At 36.6% G+C, this 15,250-nt stretch overlaps 1 protein-coding gene across 1 annotated transcript in view; it reads right to left on the bottom strand.

Moving 5' to 3' along the window:
* ARAP2 (ArfGAP with RhoGAP domain, ankyrin repeat and PH domain 2) overlaps positions 1 to 15,250 on the bottom strand; it is a 192,831-nt gene that overhangs the window by 82,238 nt on the left and 95,343 nt on the right. Inside the window, exons 16-19 of the mRNA XM_077815769.1 lie at positions 9,471 to 9,615; positions 6,267 to 6,369; positions 5,418 to 5,616; positions 3,012 to 3,075 (exon numbers count right to left, since the gene is read on the bottom strand). Of these exons, the coding sequence (XP_077671895.1) occupies positions 3,012 to 3,075; positions 5,418 to 5,616; positions 6,267 to 6,369; positions 9,471 to 9,615 (511 nt within the window). The remainder of the gene's footprint in view (positions 1 to 3,011; positions 3,076 to 5,417; positions 5,617 to 6,266; positions 6,370 to 9,470; positions 9,616 to 15,250) is intronic.

The following is a 15,250-nucleotide window of genomic DNA, read 5'->3' as shown; positions in this document are numbered from 1 at the left end:
CCAGAACAGGTCCCTGGAGGACACGGCTATTTACTTTTATTCATTCTGAAAACTGACTATTTATTCCTAACCTGTTTCCTGTCTTTTAACCAGTTACTGATCCATGCGGGGACCTTCCCTCTTATCCCATGACTACTTAGCTTGCTTAAGAGCATTTGTCAAAGGCTTTCTCAAAGTTCAAATACACGTGGGGTCCCTTCCTCCTTTTCACTGTGGGCTGGAGCCTAAGTTAAGCCTCGGAAATAAGCAAAGGGTTTGCTCAGGTAACATAATTTAAAACTTAACACCATTCAGCTTTATTACTATGACTAGAAATATCATCAAGATTAATAAAACTCTGCCTTTATGGTTAAATTTGTCAGCAAACTTTTAGATTGTCACATTATGAATCATTTTTATGTACTAAACCTCCTGTGCTATGACAGCACAAGTATATTTTAAGTGTAATTTAAGGCACAAAGGTTCATAAGTAATTATGCAAGTGGTTAAACACACCCCCTATCCTTTCTTTGCCAGCATTTCTTGTTCATTTGAATGGTTTATGTTTCCATATGTGATGAAATTCTGGTCCACCAAAGTCAATGGCAAAACTCCTATTGACTTCACTGGAGCCAAGATTTTGCCCAAGGTATTTTTGTTACTTCCCCCAACTGTATTTTTTTTAAAAAGAGGAGGCAGGAATCTGCCATCTTGATTCATTCACTGATGCAAAGAATTTTTAAGTGTTTTGTTCACTTTCAAGGTTCTATGGTTCTGTAACAAACTATTCTCATCTTGTCTCATTCCCGTTAGCTGCTTATTGATATTTTGGATTGTGCAGTTTTTCTCTAAACGACTTATGAAGTAATACCAAAGATGACAATATATCAAAATATAGATTTATCATGCCTAGAAGCCCCTGGAACTCAATTTAGCAAATTGTACACTACAAAAACATGACCACAAGCTCATGGACATAGTAGGAAATTCTGGAGGCTTTGCTATTTCACCACCACCACACATTTGGTCAATACTAACTTCTAACATCTTCTGTGTGTTGAAGCAACTGTGAATTTAATATTGAGGAATTACATATAGATGTACTAAGGGGTTAATCTGCTGTCTTCATATATCAAAGCTGAATAGAAACCATACTAAAGTAGTATTTTTAACTCTTCAAAATCATGCCACAATAAATTGCTTATCGCTACCAGATAAATATCTGGCAGGCATGCTGAAAACCTGGAGATTTATGGAGTAATATCCTATGAAACCATTACTATGCCAAAGCTCTTATATCCATATGGCTTTTAATGGTTCAGATAATGTGAACACTATGCATTTAAATTTAGGGTGGCAGACTTAAGTGGAGAAAAATTCAACATATTAATGCTCACCATAAAAAATCAGCGGATGCTCCTGCTGGAATTACTTCCAAATAGTTCAGAATTTCCATTAAACTATCAAAGCAGTTCAGGGAAAACTTGTCTCTGCTTGACAGAAATATTATAATGAAAGCAATAATAAAATCTGATTTAGAGCTAGAAGCTTTTCCAAGCACTGATATCTCTGAAATTATATGTATGGTATGCATTAATCTGTTGGACTATGGTTTGAATAGCATACCCACTGGGTCCCTAGTTGGACTGTGTTTTATATCACCGAACCTTTCAATATGTTTCTTTCAAAAAACGTCTCCGGGAAAGGTGTTAGTTTTCCATCTGTGTTGCCATATTCAGTTATGATGTGCAATACATTTTTAGGACATTAAAACAGTGCTTGTGAGAGAATTAAAATACTGGAGACACAGATGAGTTTCCTAGAGTAAGACAATAATTTACTTGGGACATAGATGTAACAGGTATTTATGCTATTGGAGGTTTGCTATAAATGACAATCAAATCATTCAAAAATGCAACTTCGCAACTGTTCTCTCCTCCTCTCCCCCTTCCTGGCAGCAAGCAAGCAAAAAAGAAAGAAGAAAACAAACCCATCTTCTGCCATCACCAGATGTTCAAAGGGGCCACTAGTCCAAATATCATTGTCTTCAGTACTTACCTGCACATCATTCACTCCCTCAATAGCATATAATTATCAACAGTCCCATCATCAGATGAGGGTTCTTTCCCCTAAATTTGAAAATGTCTTTAGAGTGGCGTCCATATCAGACTTCCAACACAATGCTGTTTTCCTAAGGTCTGAACCTTGCATGAAGAAAACAGTTTCATTTTCACACCCCTTATCACTATCTTGTCAGTTTTGTTTTCATCACACTTGCTTTCCTTCAGATATTTTGCTGGCAGGAAATTGCTAATGGCTTGGGCAAGCCATCCTTCACTTAGTTTTATCCAACTAAACTATAGCTAAGGAATGTGCAAGCTTTTCATCTTAATTCTATAAAGGTTTCATATCAGTCAAGAAGTAGCTTTGACCAGTTATTGAGCAAACTTGTCCTTGTTTGTACAAGGAAAACTGCACAGTTTAGAAATCAGAACTACAAAATTCTACTTTGAAATAGACATTGCTTCACTAACATTCCCTTGCAACTAGTATCAAAAAGTCCTTTTTCTACCAGTATGTTACTGATTAAAGTCATGCATTAAATTAAGAATAAAAAGGATGAACCACACATACCTACTCTTACTTCTAAATTGATTTAAATAAAGAACCTGGGATATAATAGTCAAGTAAAGACAGAAGCAGTGTGAAATTTTTAGAAGGGTTCTCATTCTTTTTGTCTACTTGGGAAAGGAAACTAGGGCTTTCTGACAAGGCCTCGATATGACTGATGGAATAATCTCTCAATATGAAAATTTTACTTACTTAAAATGAACTGTTAGCATTTTCTGACACAAACTTAAAATTTACTTAATAAACAAAGCAATTTTTTTCTTCTAAAAGGCCACAATTTACTTAGAAACCACAACTGCGAAAACATGACAGATAAACAAGAATCCTAAAACCCAATCAGCCTAAAAATCAGACCACATCTACTAGTTTTAAAATTGATAATATACAAATGAACACGTTACCTTCCTTTTTCAACAAGCAGCAGGACATCTATTTTTTCTCCATTTTGAATCAGACTGCTGATTGCTGAAAACAAAACATAATGACATTTTCCTCTTGGAAATATATGTAACAGATTTTAAATGACCAAAGGAACATGAAGCTCATCAAAATGTTTTAAATTTAGCATGCATTTTGAAAAAGTGACTATATGACAAATTGTCAAAGCATAAAAACATAAACTACAATAGATCACAAAAGTATATAAAAAAAAACAACTTGGATAATAACCAAGTAAAAATAAGCAGATTTTTAATGTAAAGTGCACCTCACTGTCTTGCTGTATCAAATTAACCTTAACCTGGAAAAAAAGCATGTTACAGTACTGTAAAGGCGCAGAAGCAAACTGGATTCAGCTTGCTTGTATTCCAATGACTGTGAATATTTACAATGTCATATTATGGAGAAAACTCATTAGTGTAGCGTGAAGACCATTTTCGCTCTTGATTATGTTGATTTATATTGGGTGTGTCTATATAGGTATACATAAGTACACATACATACATAGACACCTGCCTATATAAAAGTATACATATCGATTATATGTAACATACGCCACTATATTTTTATAAGCAGTATTATCTAATCAGTAAAAGGTCTGCTACACACAAAAATGCTTCAACTGAGTTTTACCTACCTACAAACCTCTTTGAATAGGTAATCTCTTTCAAAGAGTCTATGGAGTATCTTCACGTTGCCATCTACTCAAGAGACGGCAAAATCTTGAATTTCAATCAAGTTCAGTAAGCGTATCCTGGTGCATGTATCAAATGCCAGTAGCTTCCATTTTTGTGTCACATATACACAATACCTCATTTAAATTCACAGGTTTCAGAGTAGCAGCCGTGTTAGTCTGTATTTGCAAAAAGAAAAGGAGTACTTGTGGTACCTTAGAGACTAACAAATTTATTTGAGCATAAGCTTTCGTGAGCTACAGCTCACTACATCGGATGCTATTGCTCACGAAAGCTTATGCTCAAATAAATTTGTTAGTCTCTAAGGTGCCACAAGTACTCCTTTTCTTTTTATTTAAATTCACAGTTGCTTGAACACACAGAAGATGGGAGAAAAAGTAGCAAGTGACTCTGAAGAATTATTATTTTGTAAACTTCAGTTACCAGTATATAATTCAATTTTCTCATTAGTGGGAAAGACCCTTACTTTCTGGCAATTGAAAAGTCAGAATTTAAGGAGGATGGACAGTCTGGGAGCCTAGGAATTCAGAAACAATTATATCACTAGTATTACAAGACATCCATTCCATCATCAGAATCAAAACAATACTACTTGCAGAATGACCAATATTCAAAAATTAGGCCTCCATGCATCCTTGCACAGACAAATGCATAGCCAAAAACCCCTGAAATTCTGAATTCTCATAACTAACTAATCTCCAGTGCAATTGTTTCAGATTTTGATGTCCACAGACCTGGCAACTGTAAGTCAAGCCCAGAAAGTATTCCAAAGATTAAACGTGAGCCAGACGTATGTGAATTCATGAAGAAATAGGTGCTTTTCACGGTACTGATGCGGGAAATTAAAGGAGGCCAAGAGATCTGCTGGCTTTTAAGTTGCTTTGAAGTGCAAAACAGTCTCAGATATAACAGCTGTGCAGTTGGATAGAGCTACAAATAGATACAATAGCAGCATGTATGAAGAACTACATAGAAAGAGATAATAAAATTTATGAAGAGCATAATTTCTAACCTTTTCTTCCCCTTGCTCTATATTCCATACTACCCTGCTCTGTATAATTATATTATAAAACTAAAGATGACTCCAAAATCTAATTACTCTATTCTGGAGCACAATGTAACATACTATAGAATGTATTAAATAAATATACTCCTATCTTCCTCGCATCATGAAATTGAGCAAGGAAAATTTGATACCAAAAGTAACAGAAGAGTGAAAAACACTAGATAGCGAAATAGTTTTCTAAAAGGATTATTTTTTCCAGTAAATTTGCATACTTCAAAACTAGACCAGTCATTCATCTCAAGAATACATGTTGAATGTTTCTGCATTGACAGGAATAAAAGACAACAGACCCAATAGGTCATATATTATTCTATGATCCTGCACACTTGTAAGAATGATACTACTATAACTAGACCAGACTTGGTTTACTAACTATGATGCTGTGAAAGTGGCTTTAATCTGGGCAACCAATGGAAAAAGAGAAACAGATATAGATACAGAGTATGAGAGTGGATGGGGATGGCATTTGGTGCATGCAATGGGATGTGTGCACTGAATTCCTTGACACTCATGATTTTAATGTTATACAGATATTCCCAAAAGCGGAGATCAGAATAAGTTTCTTAGAACACACACTAATACATTTCATACATTCTCTGAAATCTTACTTAGCTCCTGCAGTCTCCTTAGATGTATTGAATCCGCTTGAGCATTCTCCATTTCAAGACAAAAATGTAGACTTGACTTATCTATAGCAAACCAGCCTTTTCTCCACTGATCAAGATTATGGCAATCTTTGTAGTACAGCTGGCCAATCAGATCATAGTCTCTCTTTAACAAACATTCAGCCACAAAGGGGACAAAATGCTGCCAAGAAAAATGAGAAAAAATAAGCCACTCCAAATACCAAAGATATACGTACATAAAGTAATAATGCCTATGTATTAAGTGGGGATGAGGTGACAATATAGATAGATATTGCACCCCTTAATAAGGATAAAAAATAAATACATAAATTAAATCCTAAAACCAAATGTAAAATGAGGAATAGTAAATTTTTACAATTCTGATCTCCTTAAGCTTGCAAAGTCAATGATCTATTTTTATTATAAGTAATGTAACCTTTACGTACCTTGTTTTATTTCAGTAGAAAATTTGCAGAAAGCATAATTGTAGCCATACACTGCTCAATTGATGTAAGCTCCTATTGCGTGCATCAGGATCTATTGATACTAATCCTACTGAGACACTAGCACATCTACAACCATATTCTTAAGGGCAGTGCTAGAATGTTGCGTACCAATTCTCCTTGTCTTTCATTGCATTACCTTAATACACACGTACAGTACAGCAGATACTTTCTTCTGCTGTACAAAAAGCCTTTGCACACCAGACAGATCAGTATTAGTCAACTTGCATTAAGAATGGTTTCCCAGACAATTCTAAGCTAACAATGCCACTTTATATCCCATGTAAAGGCTCTTGGCCTGACTTGAACAGATAATTATCAGCATTACCTTGGCTATTGCCCAGGTCCATTTCCTCTGTGAATGTGCAGTTTCCGCTCCAAATAGAAAAACACGTTCTGACAGTAAGTAGATTTCAAAGGTAAAAATGGCCCTAAAGCAAGCAAGAGAATAAAAAAGGCAGTTGTATTTAGGCTTCATAATACGAAATAGTCAAGAGCTCAATTTTTCTCTCTCTCTCATGCTCTCCTTATCTCATTCCTATGGAAAATCCATCTGCATTTTTCTTCTAATGTTACATATATAAAGTAGCTACTACCATAAAACAGCTTATATTATGCAGTCATAGCAGGATAGTTACAGTACCTTTGACGTCTATACATTTTGTGAGGGCACTGCATATTGGGCTTTGCATTAAGTTGAAATGAAAATTTCATTGGAAGACTATTACTTGAACTTGCAATTCTATGTAATTTCAGGACAAATATTGTTGAAATACATTCAAAACATATTATGCTTGTTGAATATAAATGGACTATTTACCCACTAAAAGGATGTTGCAAATGATTAAATATTAATACATAAATAATATTAAAACGTACCTAATATTTTAAAGGTTGGCGAATCAAAATTCACATTTTGCTAATTGCAACATAAAAATACTGATGCTGCCATTATCAAAGAAAATCAGCCTGAATTTCTAGCCAAATTTATCAAAAGATAACTTGATCCTTCCTATATGAATTAGTACAATGGTAATGAGTTATGATATCCGCTCTTTGACCTCTCCCCCTAGTCCAACACATTTGGGTTGTGACTCTTCTTCAAATACCGGAGGCAGTTCAGATTTGTCTACAAGCTCTGCAGATTCCTCATGCCCCTTCACCCTCATTCCAAGCGAGCACTTCCAAAGTTATATGGAAATTCTTATTATTAATAGGCTACGCATCTCAATAGTAACAGCTTATTCTACTCCATTAAGAAAAGACATGAAATTCAAGAGGCCATCATATAGTCACCCAACAAACTTCTCACGTGGGCTGGACTGGAGGAAATATTCCCAGAAAGGAAATGAGGCAAGGAGTTTTTAACTCTAGACCTTTCACCCAGGCAGATACAATTGGGATGTAGCAAGCAGTAAGGTAGAATTAATTAGGGAGAGATTAGTAGACATATTATTTATTTATTTCGGGCCCCGTAGAGACAAAAAATGCTTCTGCAAAGAAACAAAGGCCAAGCCTGTAGCAGTTCATGAATGTGTTCATGGGTCAGCTTTATACATTTCCTTTGTGGGTGTTGATGTCCTTTCTTCCCAGGATACTGTCCTGAAACTTGCTGAATGGATTTTTATTCTTTTTGGAATCAGTGTCTCTGTGGCTTCATGTAATACAATACTACTGGCATCTCCTCTGGAGGTTTTGGATGCAAATACATAAAGATATTGTGAGGGAGTTTTTCTTGCTTTGTTAAGGTACCCTTTAACTTCTCTTCAGACATCTAAGGTGAAATTCTAGCACCACTGAAATCCACAGGTGTTAAGCCATTGACTTCAATGAAGCCAAGATTTCACTGTATTGCATGACGTGTTTTTTTTCCTGTGTGTTAAGGCTTTGGGCAAAATGAAGGAAGAATGATTTCCTGAAGTCTAGGGAAGGAAAAGTTAAACCTCTGTTGTGAAAGACTCTGGAGTACAATGGACTACCTTTTCTATCTCTGCCAGTCAAAAAGCAGGAAAAAAAAAATGTCCAACTGTTGTTACCCCCTCCCCACACTTTCAAATGATTTCAACCAGTTCTATGTCAATCTAGATCCATGTATGCATGTGCTTTCTATGTCAATCTAGACCCATCACCGTGCTTTCTGAAAATCTCAAAAACAGAAGCAGGGCAGAAATATCGTCCTTATTCACTAGGATGGGAACCGAATTGCACAAGATGTCTGTGATAGAGCTGGGAAGTGAATATATATTCCCCAAATCCAAGTTTAGAGCCTAAACCATGTGACCATTCTTGTCCTCACAGAACATGAATAATAAATAATAATAAGAATCATAAAAATGTAGGGGTGGAAGGGACCTCAAAGGGCTCATTTAGTCTATCCATTATGCTAACACCCAGGTCTTGTCAAGCCCTTTCCATCTGTAGATCTCAAAGTGTTTTATAACAGAGTTCAGCATCATTAGCTTCATTTTACAGACGAGGAAACTGAAGCACAGGGAAGGGAAGTGACTTGCCTAAGGTCACCCAGCAGACCAGTGGCAGAGCCAGGAATAGAGCCTACATCTCTCGAGTCCAAGTCCACGGCTCTATCCACTAGACAACAGAGTCTCCCAATAAAGGTCACATTTCCTAAGACAGAGATTCTGAAGACATTTTTTGCAGATGCATTTGTGACCAGGAAGCAGGGCTTTAGGAAAAGGAATTAAGGGAGTTATATATGCCATTGATTTGAATGGATGGCTAACATCAACTTGTAGCACTGTGAGTAGATCCAAAATAGGGAAGTTAGGCCTCATTGTTCATTTGAATATATGTTTCCTTAAGGAAACCCAATACCGTAGAAACATATACCAGAGATTTAGATGAGCCCACATTCATGATGGTATTTGACACAGAGATGTGTCGATATGTAGTTTTAACCGTGTAAGAAATCCAGAAGATCAAGAATGTCTGGCTTTCTAGGCTGTTGTCAATCTGCGTTGACACCTGAAGATGTGTGTCCAGACTCTTGCATAAATCAATACAGTGGAAGTCTTGTGTGTGGCTAGGACAGTATCTGTTACACTGGAAAGTACATCCTGTTTGGAAATTACTTAGCTCTTCAATAGTCATGCTGTGAGGTTCAGTTCAGAAGAAGTGAGCCCTGGGTTGGAAGATACATGATCAAATCCTAGAGACTCTTGGATATCTCTGAACTGTCTCCTTTATTTGCAGGAAGAGAGGCACAAGCCAAATGTTTTGGTCTAGGGGAGAAGTCAGTATCCAAAATGAATGTTCGAATTTATCATAATTTAGCAATTTGTATATTAAGGATAAATTCCTTTTACAGAAAATGTGGACTTCCTTACATTTTTATTGACTAATAAAAAAAATTGCCAGAGACTACTTAGTTATTTCTTATCACCCACATAAAACAGCTCGGCTCTTTTGTAAGAGTCCAGGAACATGTGAAGCAGTAGGGAACATGTAGTCACTTCTTAGGACAAAGGCTAGAAAATGTCTTAGTTTATTTTGAATGACTAATTTTGGAACCTACCCTATATTTAAAAAGGAGTCTTCTTTATGCACCACAAGACAGATAACTTCACTGATGTCAATCATACCACTAGGAGTGGTTGTTTTATCATTTTCGTAGTAACTCAAGAAGCCACTTTCCAAAGTACACCACCTTTTATTGCAGTCTGTGAGTAAAAAGATATTCAGTTTGTCACAGCATACTACAGTCATTAGTATTATGTAAGATACGCAGCTATGAGAACGGACTTCTCCCACTGACTTCAATGGGGCTGGGATTTCACTCGTAGCACTTCTACAGTAATACCTATTAAATCCTAAAGAAAGATAGATTATAAACGTATAGTACTTCAACCAGATATTTGTGAACATAATACACTCATTTTAAATTTTATAAGTATTAGAAATAGAGATACCAAGTTGCTTTACAGGTTTCCCTTTGCTGGTTTACACAGCTTGATGGGAGGTAGAAAATTTAGTGCTGAATTTGGTTTGTTCAGTGTTACAGAACCACAAGATACAGAATTAAAAAAACCTCCAAAGTTAGAAACATTGAAAGTTGCAGGAACAATGTATCTTGACAACAGTTGATTGCAAAATGAACAGCTGAATCATAACACACAACAGAGAAAATGTGCTGCTATTTTTTTCATGAACACTGGAAATAGAGGCCAACAGAGTCAATCCATTTTCCACTGTAAGGTGATGCTACAGTGCCCACTCAATGTCATAAGGCTAAGGAAAACAATCTAAACCTTTCAAAGATTCGAGGAAAAACATGAAAGGTCGTACTGTCCAGAACTTATATGCGTTGCAGACTACAGAACACAACAGGAAAAACAGTGTCAAAAGTTTTATTATTTTAAGTGATCTAGAAAAGAGGGAAAAATTGCTCCCAGAAGACTAGCAACTCACGCTGTCAAATCAGAGAACACCCAAAGGATTGTTTCATTAATCTAATACAATTTTTAGTTTGGCTGGTGTTTTAGGAGGACAGGAACCAGAGTGGGTTGTATTATTATGAGCCTGATTCTCCATTCGCTCACAACAATGAATCTCCATGGAATTCAATGGAGTTATTTATAGTAGAGTATATTATATATACACTGTAACTATGCTGGTGTCTAGAAGACCTCATGTTCAACAGTTCTTTAATAAGTCAATATTGAGATCAGCTCAAGCGTCACATACAAACGTTTATGTCTTGAGGATAAATGTACTAGGAACCGTTTCTGGCTGAGGTTAGATGATATTTATGTGCATACAGTGCTATAAACATGTAGCAAACAATACATTGCATTTATAAGAGGTTGAGTTAATCCAGATTTTATCTGGAATTAATTATCAATGAGACACATCTAAGTATAGATAGGAAAAGCTACCATATACATTTATTTGTGAAAACAGATTTAAGCAACTTACAGCATTATTTGAAACATTTATTAAAACTGGATGTTTCCTACCTTTCAGAAACCTAAAAAACATACACAGTTTAAGAGATAACACATTATAAACTTTGTGTCCCTCTGTATATTTCTAGGTACATCTTAGGTTAGGAATGCTTCTTAAGTTCCACTAGGAGAGTTAAGGGCACTCAGCATTGCACAGGATCAGGTCCTAAAAGATGATAAGCCATATTGCTGGATTTGCAGAACCTTCTCAGCCTTGTAATTTTGAACGGAGGCTGTAGGAAAAAAAACCCTATTCTTGGATTGTTCCATTTCATAAACTGGCTCTGCCAACAACCGTGATCCAATTGGCTAATGAGGGTTTATGTTCAGGTAATTTTCTCCAGTGGGCACAGACATCAGAACCATACAATAGCTTTGTGTTTTAATTAATGTTTGTACAGCGGTTTGAATAGGTAGAGCAATAATTTGTTATTATTTGGGTCCTACCCAGGACCCAATGAGGAACACTAAAATGTAGACAGAAGTAACCTCAGGATAAAAATCATCTGCAGGTGAGAGTGGAGCATATTAGCTCTTCATAGGACTGGGTTTTAAGTGCTTCGCAATGAACATACGTCCACACCACAAACTATTCCATTTAATTGGCACTAGAATAGGAATGTTCCTACAGGGCATAGCTGACATATGTATAAGATAACTGGAAAAAAAACATCACTTCACTAGCCTACAGTTTGTTTGGTTTTGCCATCCCCTGCTACCAATCCTCACTTTCTTGCACATTAAAACTCAGCTAAAGTGAAAAACACAGATCAGTTCTCATAACCAGGACCTAGGAAAACATCCAGTGGCTTAAAATGCCTATTGACAAGTCTAAAGATTTTGCAACAGTCTGAAGCGCAGCGTGAGCTTAGTTTAACAACTTGGTGTATAATCTTGAATACAATCAGTTTTTAAAAAGAAATATGACCACTCATTTTTAAATGATCGCCTGTCTATGCAAAATTCCAAGTTTCAGTGTAGAGTTTAAGAGATTTTCAACTCTAATAGGAGCAGAATTGTAGCTGAATTATTATAATCTTGTTGAGAATGGCTTTAGAATGCTAAATGTTTTAGAAGACATCCATCATCCAGCTTTTCTTTCTCCCCTAAAAAAAACAAACACTATTGCACCAGAACAGTAGTAATGTTTGAGAGCTTTTCTCATTGCTTATTAACACCTGTTAACTAACAAACACTTCTCCAAACACTTCTGTTAACTAACAAACACTTCTCCAAATGCTATTCATCCCTGCTGAAGTCATTGCTAGTGCTACAATGAGAAGTCCACAAAAAGCAGGCCTACCGTCTTCTCTTGGATTGAAAACACAGTAGAAATCCACTAATTCATACTTATTTAATCCACAAATCTGCTATTTTCATGGAATGTAGATAGTCCAGTCATTAGGGCATTATCCAGACACTTGGGTTTAATTCTCTTCTCCATCACAGATTCCTGTGTGAACTTGAGCAATTCGCTTAGCCTCTCTGTGCCTCTATTTCCCATTGGTAAGTACTTTGATATTAGTGATTTAAGTAAAAGAAGGCAAACAAAATTTAAGCGTAAATAGATACTAATGCATTTTAAAAACAGTGTGTCTTACAAATTTTAAATCACTATAAATAAATAATCAAAGATCAAGCCCAAACATGTACTGTATAAATTTACAAGGAAATTTTTCAGAGGCCAAAGGCAGCTAGAAAAAAAAAATCTGCTTCTTTTCCAATTATGGTGTTTTTCTTTCAGTAAAATGCCAGTAGAAAGCATTTTAATGAAATGTTTGGGGCTTTTCCAAGACTGAGAGGAACACTTGGGAACTATCAGTAATTATTACTATTGGGAAATCTTGAATCTCTCGATACATTTCAAGTGTATTTCTATAATCTTGCTAATCCAAAACATCCTCACATAGCACTAAAACAAGACACTGCTATTTACCTTCTTCTATCAAGTAACTAAATAATATGTAAAAATAAAGTGAAGCAGAACTTTCAGTAAGAAGAGAGCCATCTATCAGAATTTTCATGCTGGTCAGAAAAATAGGTGTAAAAAAACCTCGTGTAGTTGAGCAACAAAATCAAAAAGGTTTTAAATGCATAACCTTCCTCTGAAAAGTTACTCTTTATAAAGCTCTCATTCGCGTTAGTGGATGCCATTACAGAACACTTTGGAGTGATGCTCACAGTCTCTCTCTTTGTAAATATATTTATTTTGTTAAAGGACTTAAGTAGTACTTTTATTTTAAGAGGTGAATTAAAGCTGGAAAACTTTTGTAAAATTCCAAGAATGGATATATGAACAACCACCCTTTAAAATACATTGCATTATTGGCATATTTTAACATATTTGACAAAATAGCCATTTCCTTAAAATCCTGTGCCTCAGATGTTAAAGATATCCTTGCTTCTCTCCAGTGAGAAGGAAATATATGCCATGAAAAAAAAGATTGTTAGAACTGTGCTATTCCACATACAGGTTTCAGAGTAACAGCCGTGCTAGTCTGTATTCACAAAAAGAAAAGGAGTACTTGTGGCACCTTAGAGATTAATTCTTATTCCACATACAGAAATCCACGTCTGGTCTGGTCAAGACTGGATCCAGATCTGTATTTCACAGATGGTCCTTGAAAATGCTGGTATAACCCACAGATGAATGTGTGTTATCGGTTCCCCTTTGTGCTCAATCCATAGAGGATAAGAGTTTGTTACAGATTCTGCTATAGGGAATTGGCTCTTCAGCTATGGAGGTCCCTGGTTCAATCGCTAGTGTGTTGGCCAAAATAGCATCCATCACACAAATATTTGCATTTTGCAATTAAAAGCGATACTTAATATAATTCAGTATCAGAAATACCTGGAATTCTTTGATAAAAGCTTTCAAACTGCTTTATTGCCAACCCCAAAATTTTATAACAGGAGTCAGAACCCCAAAAATTCAGAAATTTCTTTTTTTTTTTTAAAAGCATCAGTGATGGAATTTTGTCCGTCTTCTGGTTTTTTAATTCCTCCTGCACACTCCACAATGTGCAACTACAAATAAATAAAATAAAATATTGTATGAAGTGTCATAGCCATGTCAGACCCAAGATATTAGACAGACAAAGTGGGTGACGAAATTCAACTTCTGTTGGTGAGAAAGAGAAGCTTTTGAGCTCACACAGAGTTCTTCTTCAGGCCTGGGAAACTTTCTCTGAATATCACAGCTAAATACAAGATGGAACAGATTGCTCAGCCAAACCATGGGAACAGCCACAGGTACTAGGATGGCTCCTCAATATGCCCACCTCTTCATGGACTAACTTGAAGAAGAATTTCTGGACAAATGCACCACAAAACCAATATTTGAGATACATAAATGATATTTCCATCCTCTGGACAGATGACAAACTCCCTCAGAGATTTCCACCACAACCACGGCGTCTATTAAACTCTCTCTGGAACATTCCCACACTAGCATCAACTTCCTGGACACCACAATCAGCTTCAGCAATGGAACCCTACAGACAACGATATATAAGAAAACCATGGATCACCACACCTACCTTCATAGATTCAGTAACCACCCCAAACACACCAAGAAACACACACAGCCAGGCATTCATATACCACCGAATATGCTCCAAGGAGAAAATCCAGGATATACACCTTAACACATTTAAAATCACCTTCACCACACAAGGGAACTCCACCAGAGAAGTAGATCGCATCCTGGAATGGATTACCCAAATACCTTGAGAAAATCAGCAGAAATAAATTCCATTATAATCGCACATCCTTAGCTGTCACATACCACCCCACACTGCAGCCTATATGGGGTATCATCAAACAAGTACAACTCATACTCAAATGGGGACCTATCCTGAGAAATCTTTCTGAACCTTCTCTTCTAGTTTTCAAACAACCCCGACCCCTCAAACTCTTCAAGTTTACCATCAGAAGCAAGCTCCACAGAGATCAGGCCACACCAACTCAAAGTGGCACCAGATGCAAAACCTGCAGCCATAGCTTCACTACTACAACGATCAGCTCCCATCCCCCAAAACACCTTGCAAGATCCATGGGTCCTACACATGCCTATCACAACATGTGGTATACCTCATCCAGTGCACTAAATACCCCAATAGCAACTATGTGGATGAACCCAGACAAACACTATGTGTAGGATTCATACAAGGTTCATGTGCTTGGCAACATTCAGGGCACACCCGGAGTGTTGTATAGGAGTTGTGCACACACAGATCCTCTCAAGGACATGAACCTTGGAATCTCGCCCAGATGACAGGAACCGCGGGAAGCCTCTCAGGACTGGGCTCAAGGCCCGAGAGCAAGGAATGCAGTAGATAGAAATTGGTAA

This window comes from Eretmochelys imbricata, chromosome 4 (assembly GCF_965152235.1).
Source record: "Eretmochelys imbricata isolate rEreImb1 chromosome 4, rEreImb1.hap1, whole genome shotgun sequence".
NCBI classification, from domain to species: Eukaryota; Metazoa; Chordata; order Testudines; family Cheloniidae; genus Eretmochelys; species Eretmochelys imbricata.
Note: the sequence above shows the minus strand (reverse complement) of the source record. Positions and strands in the feature narration are given on the sequence as shown.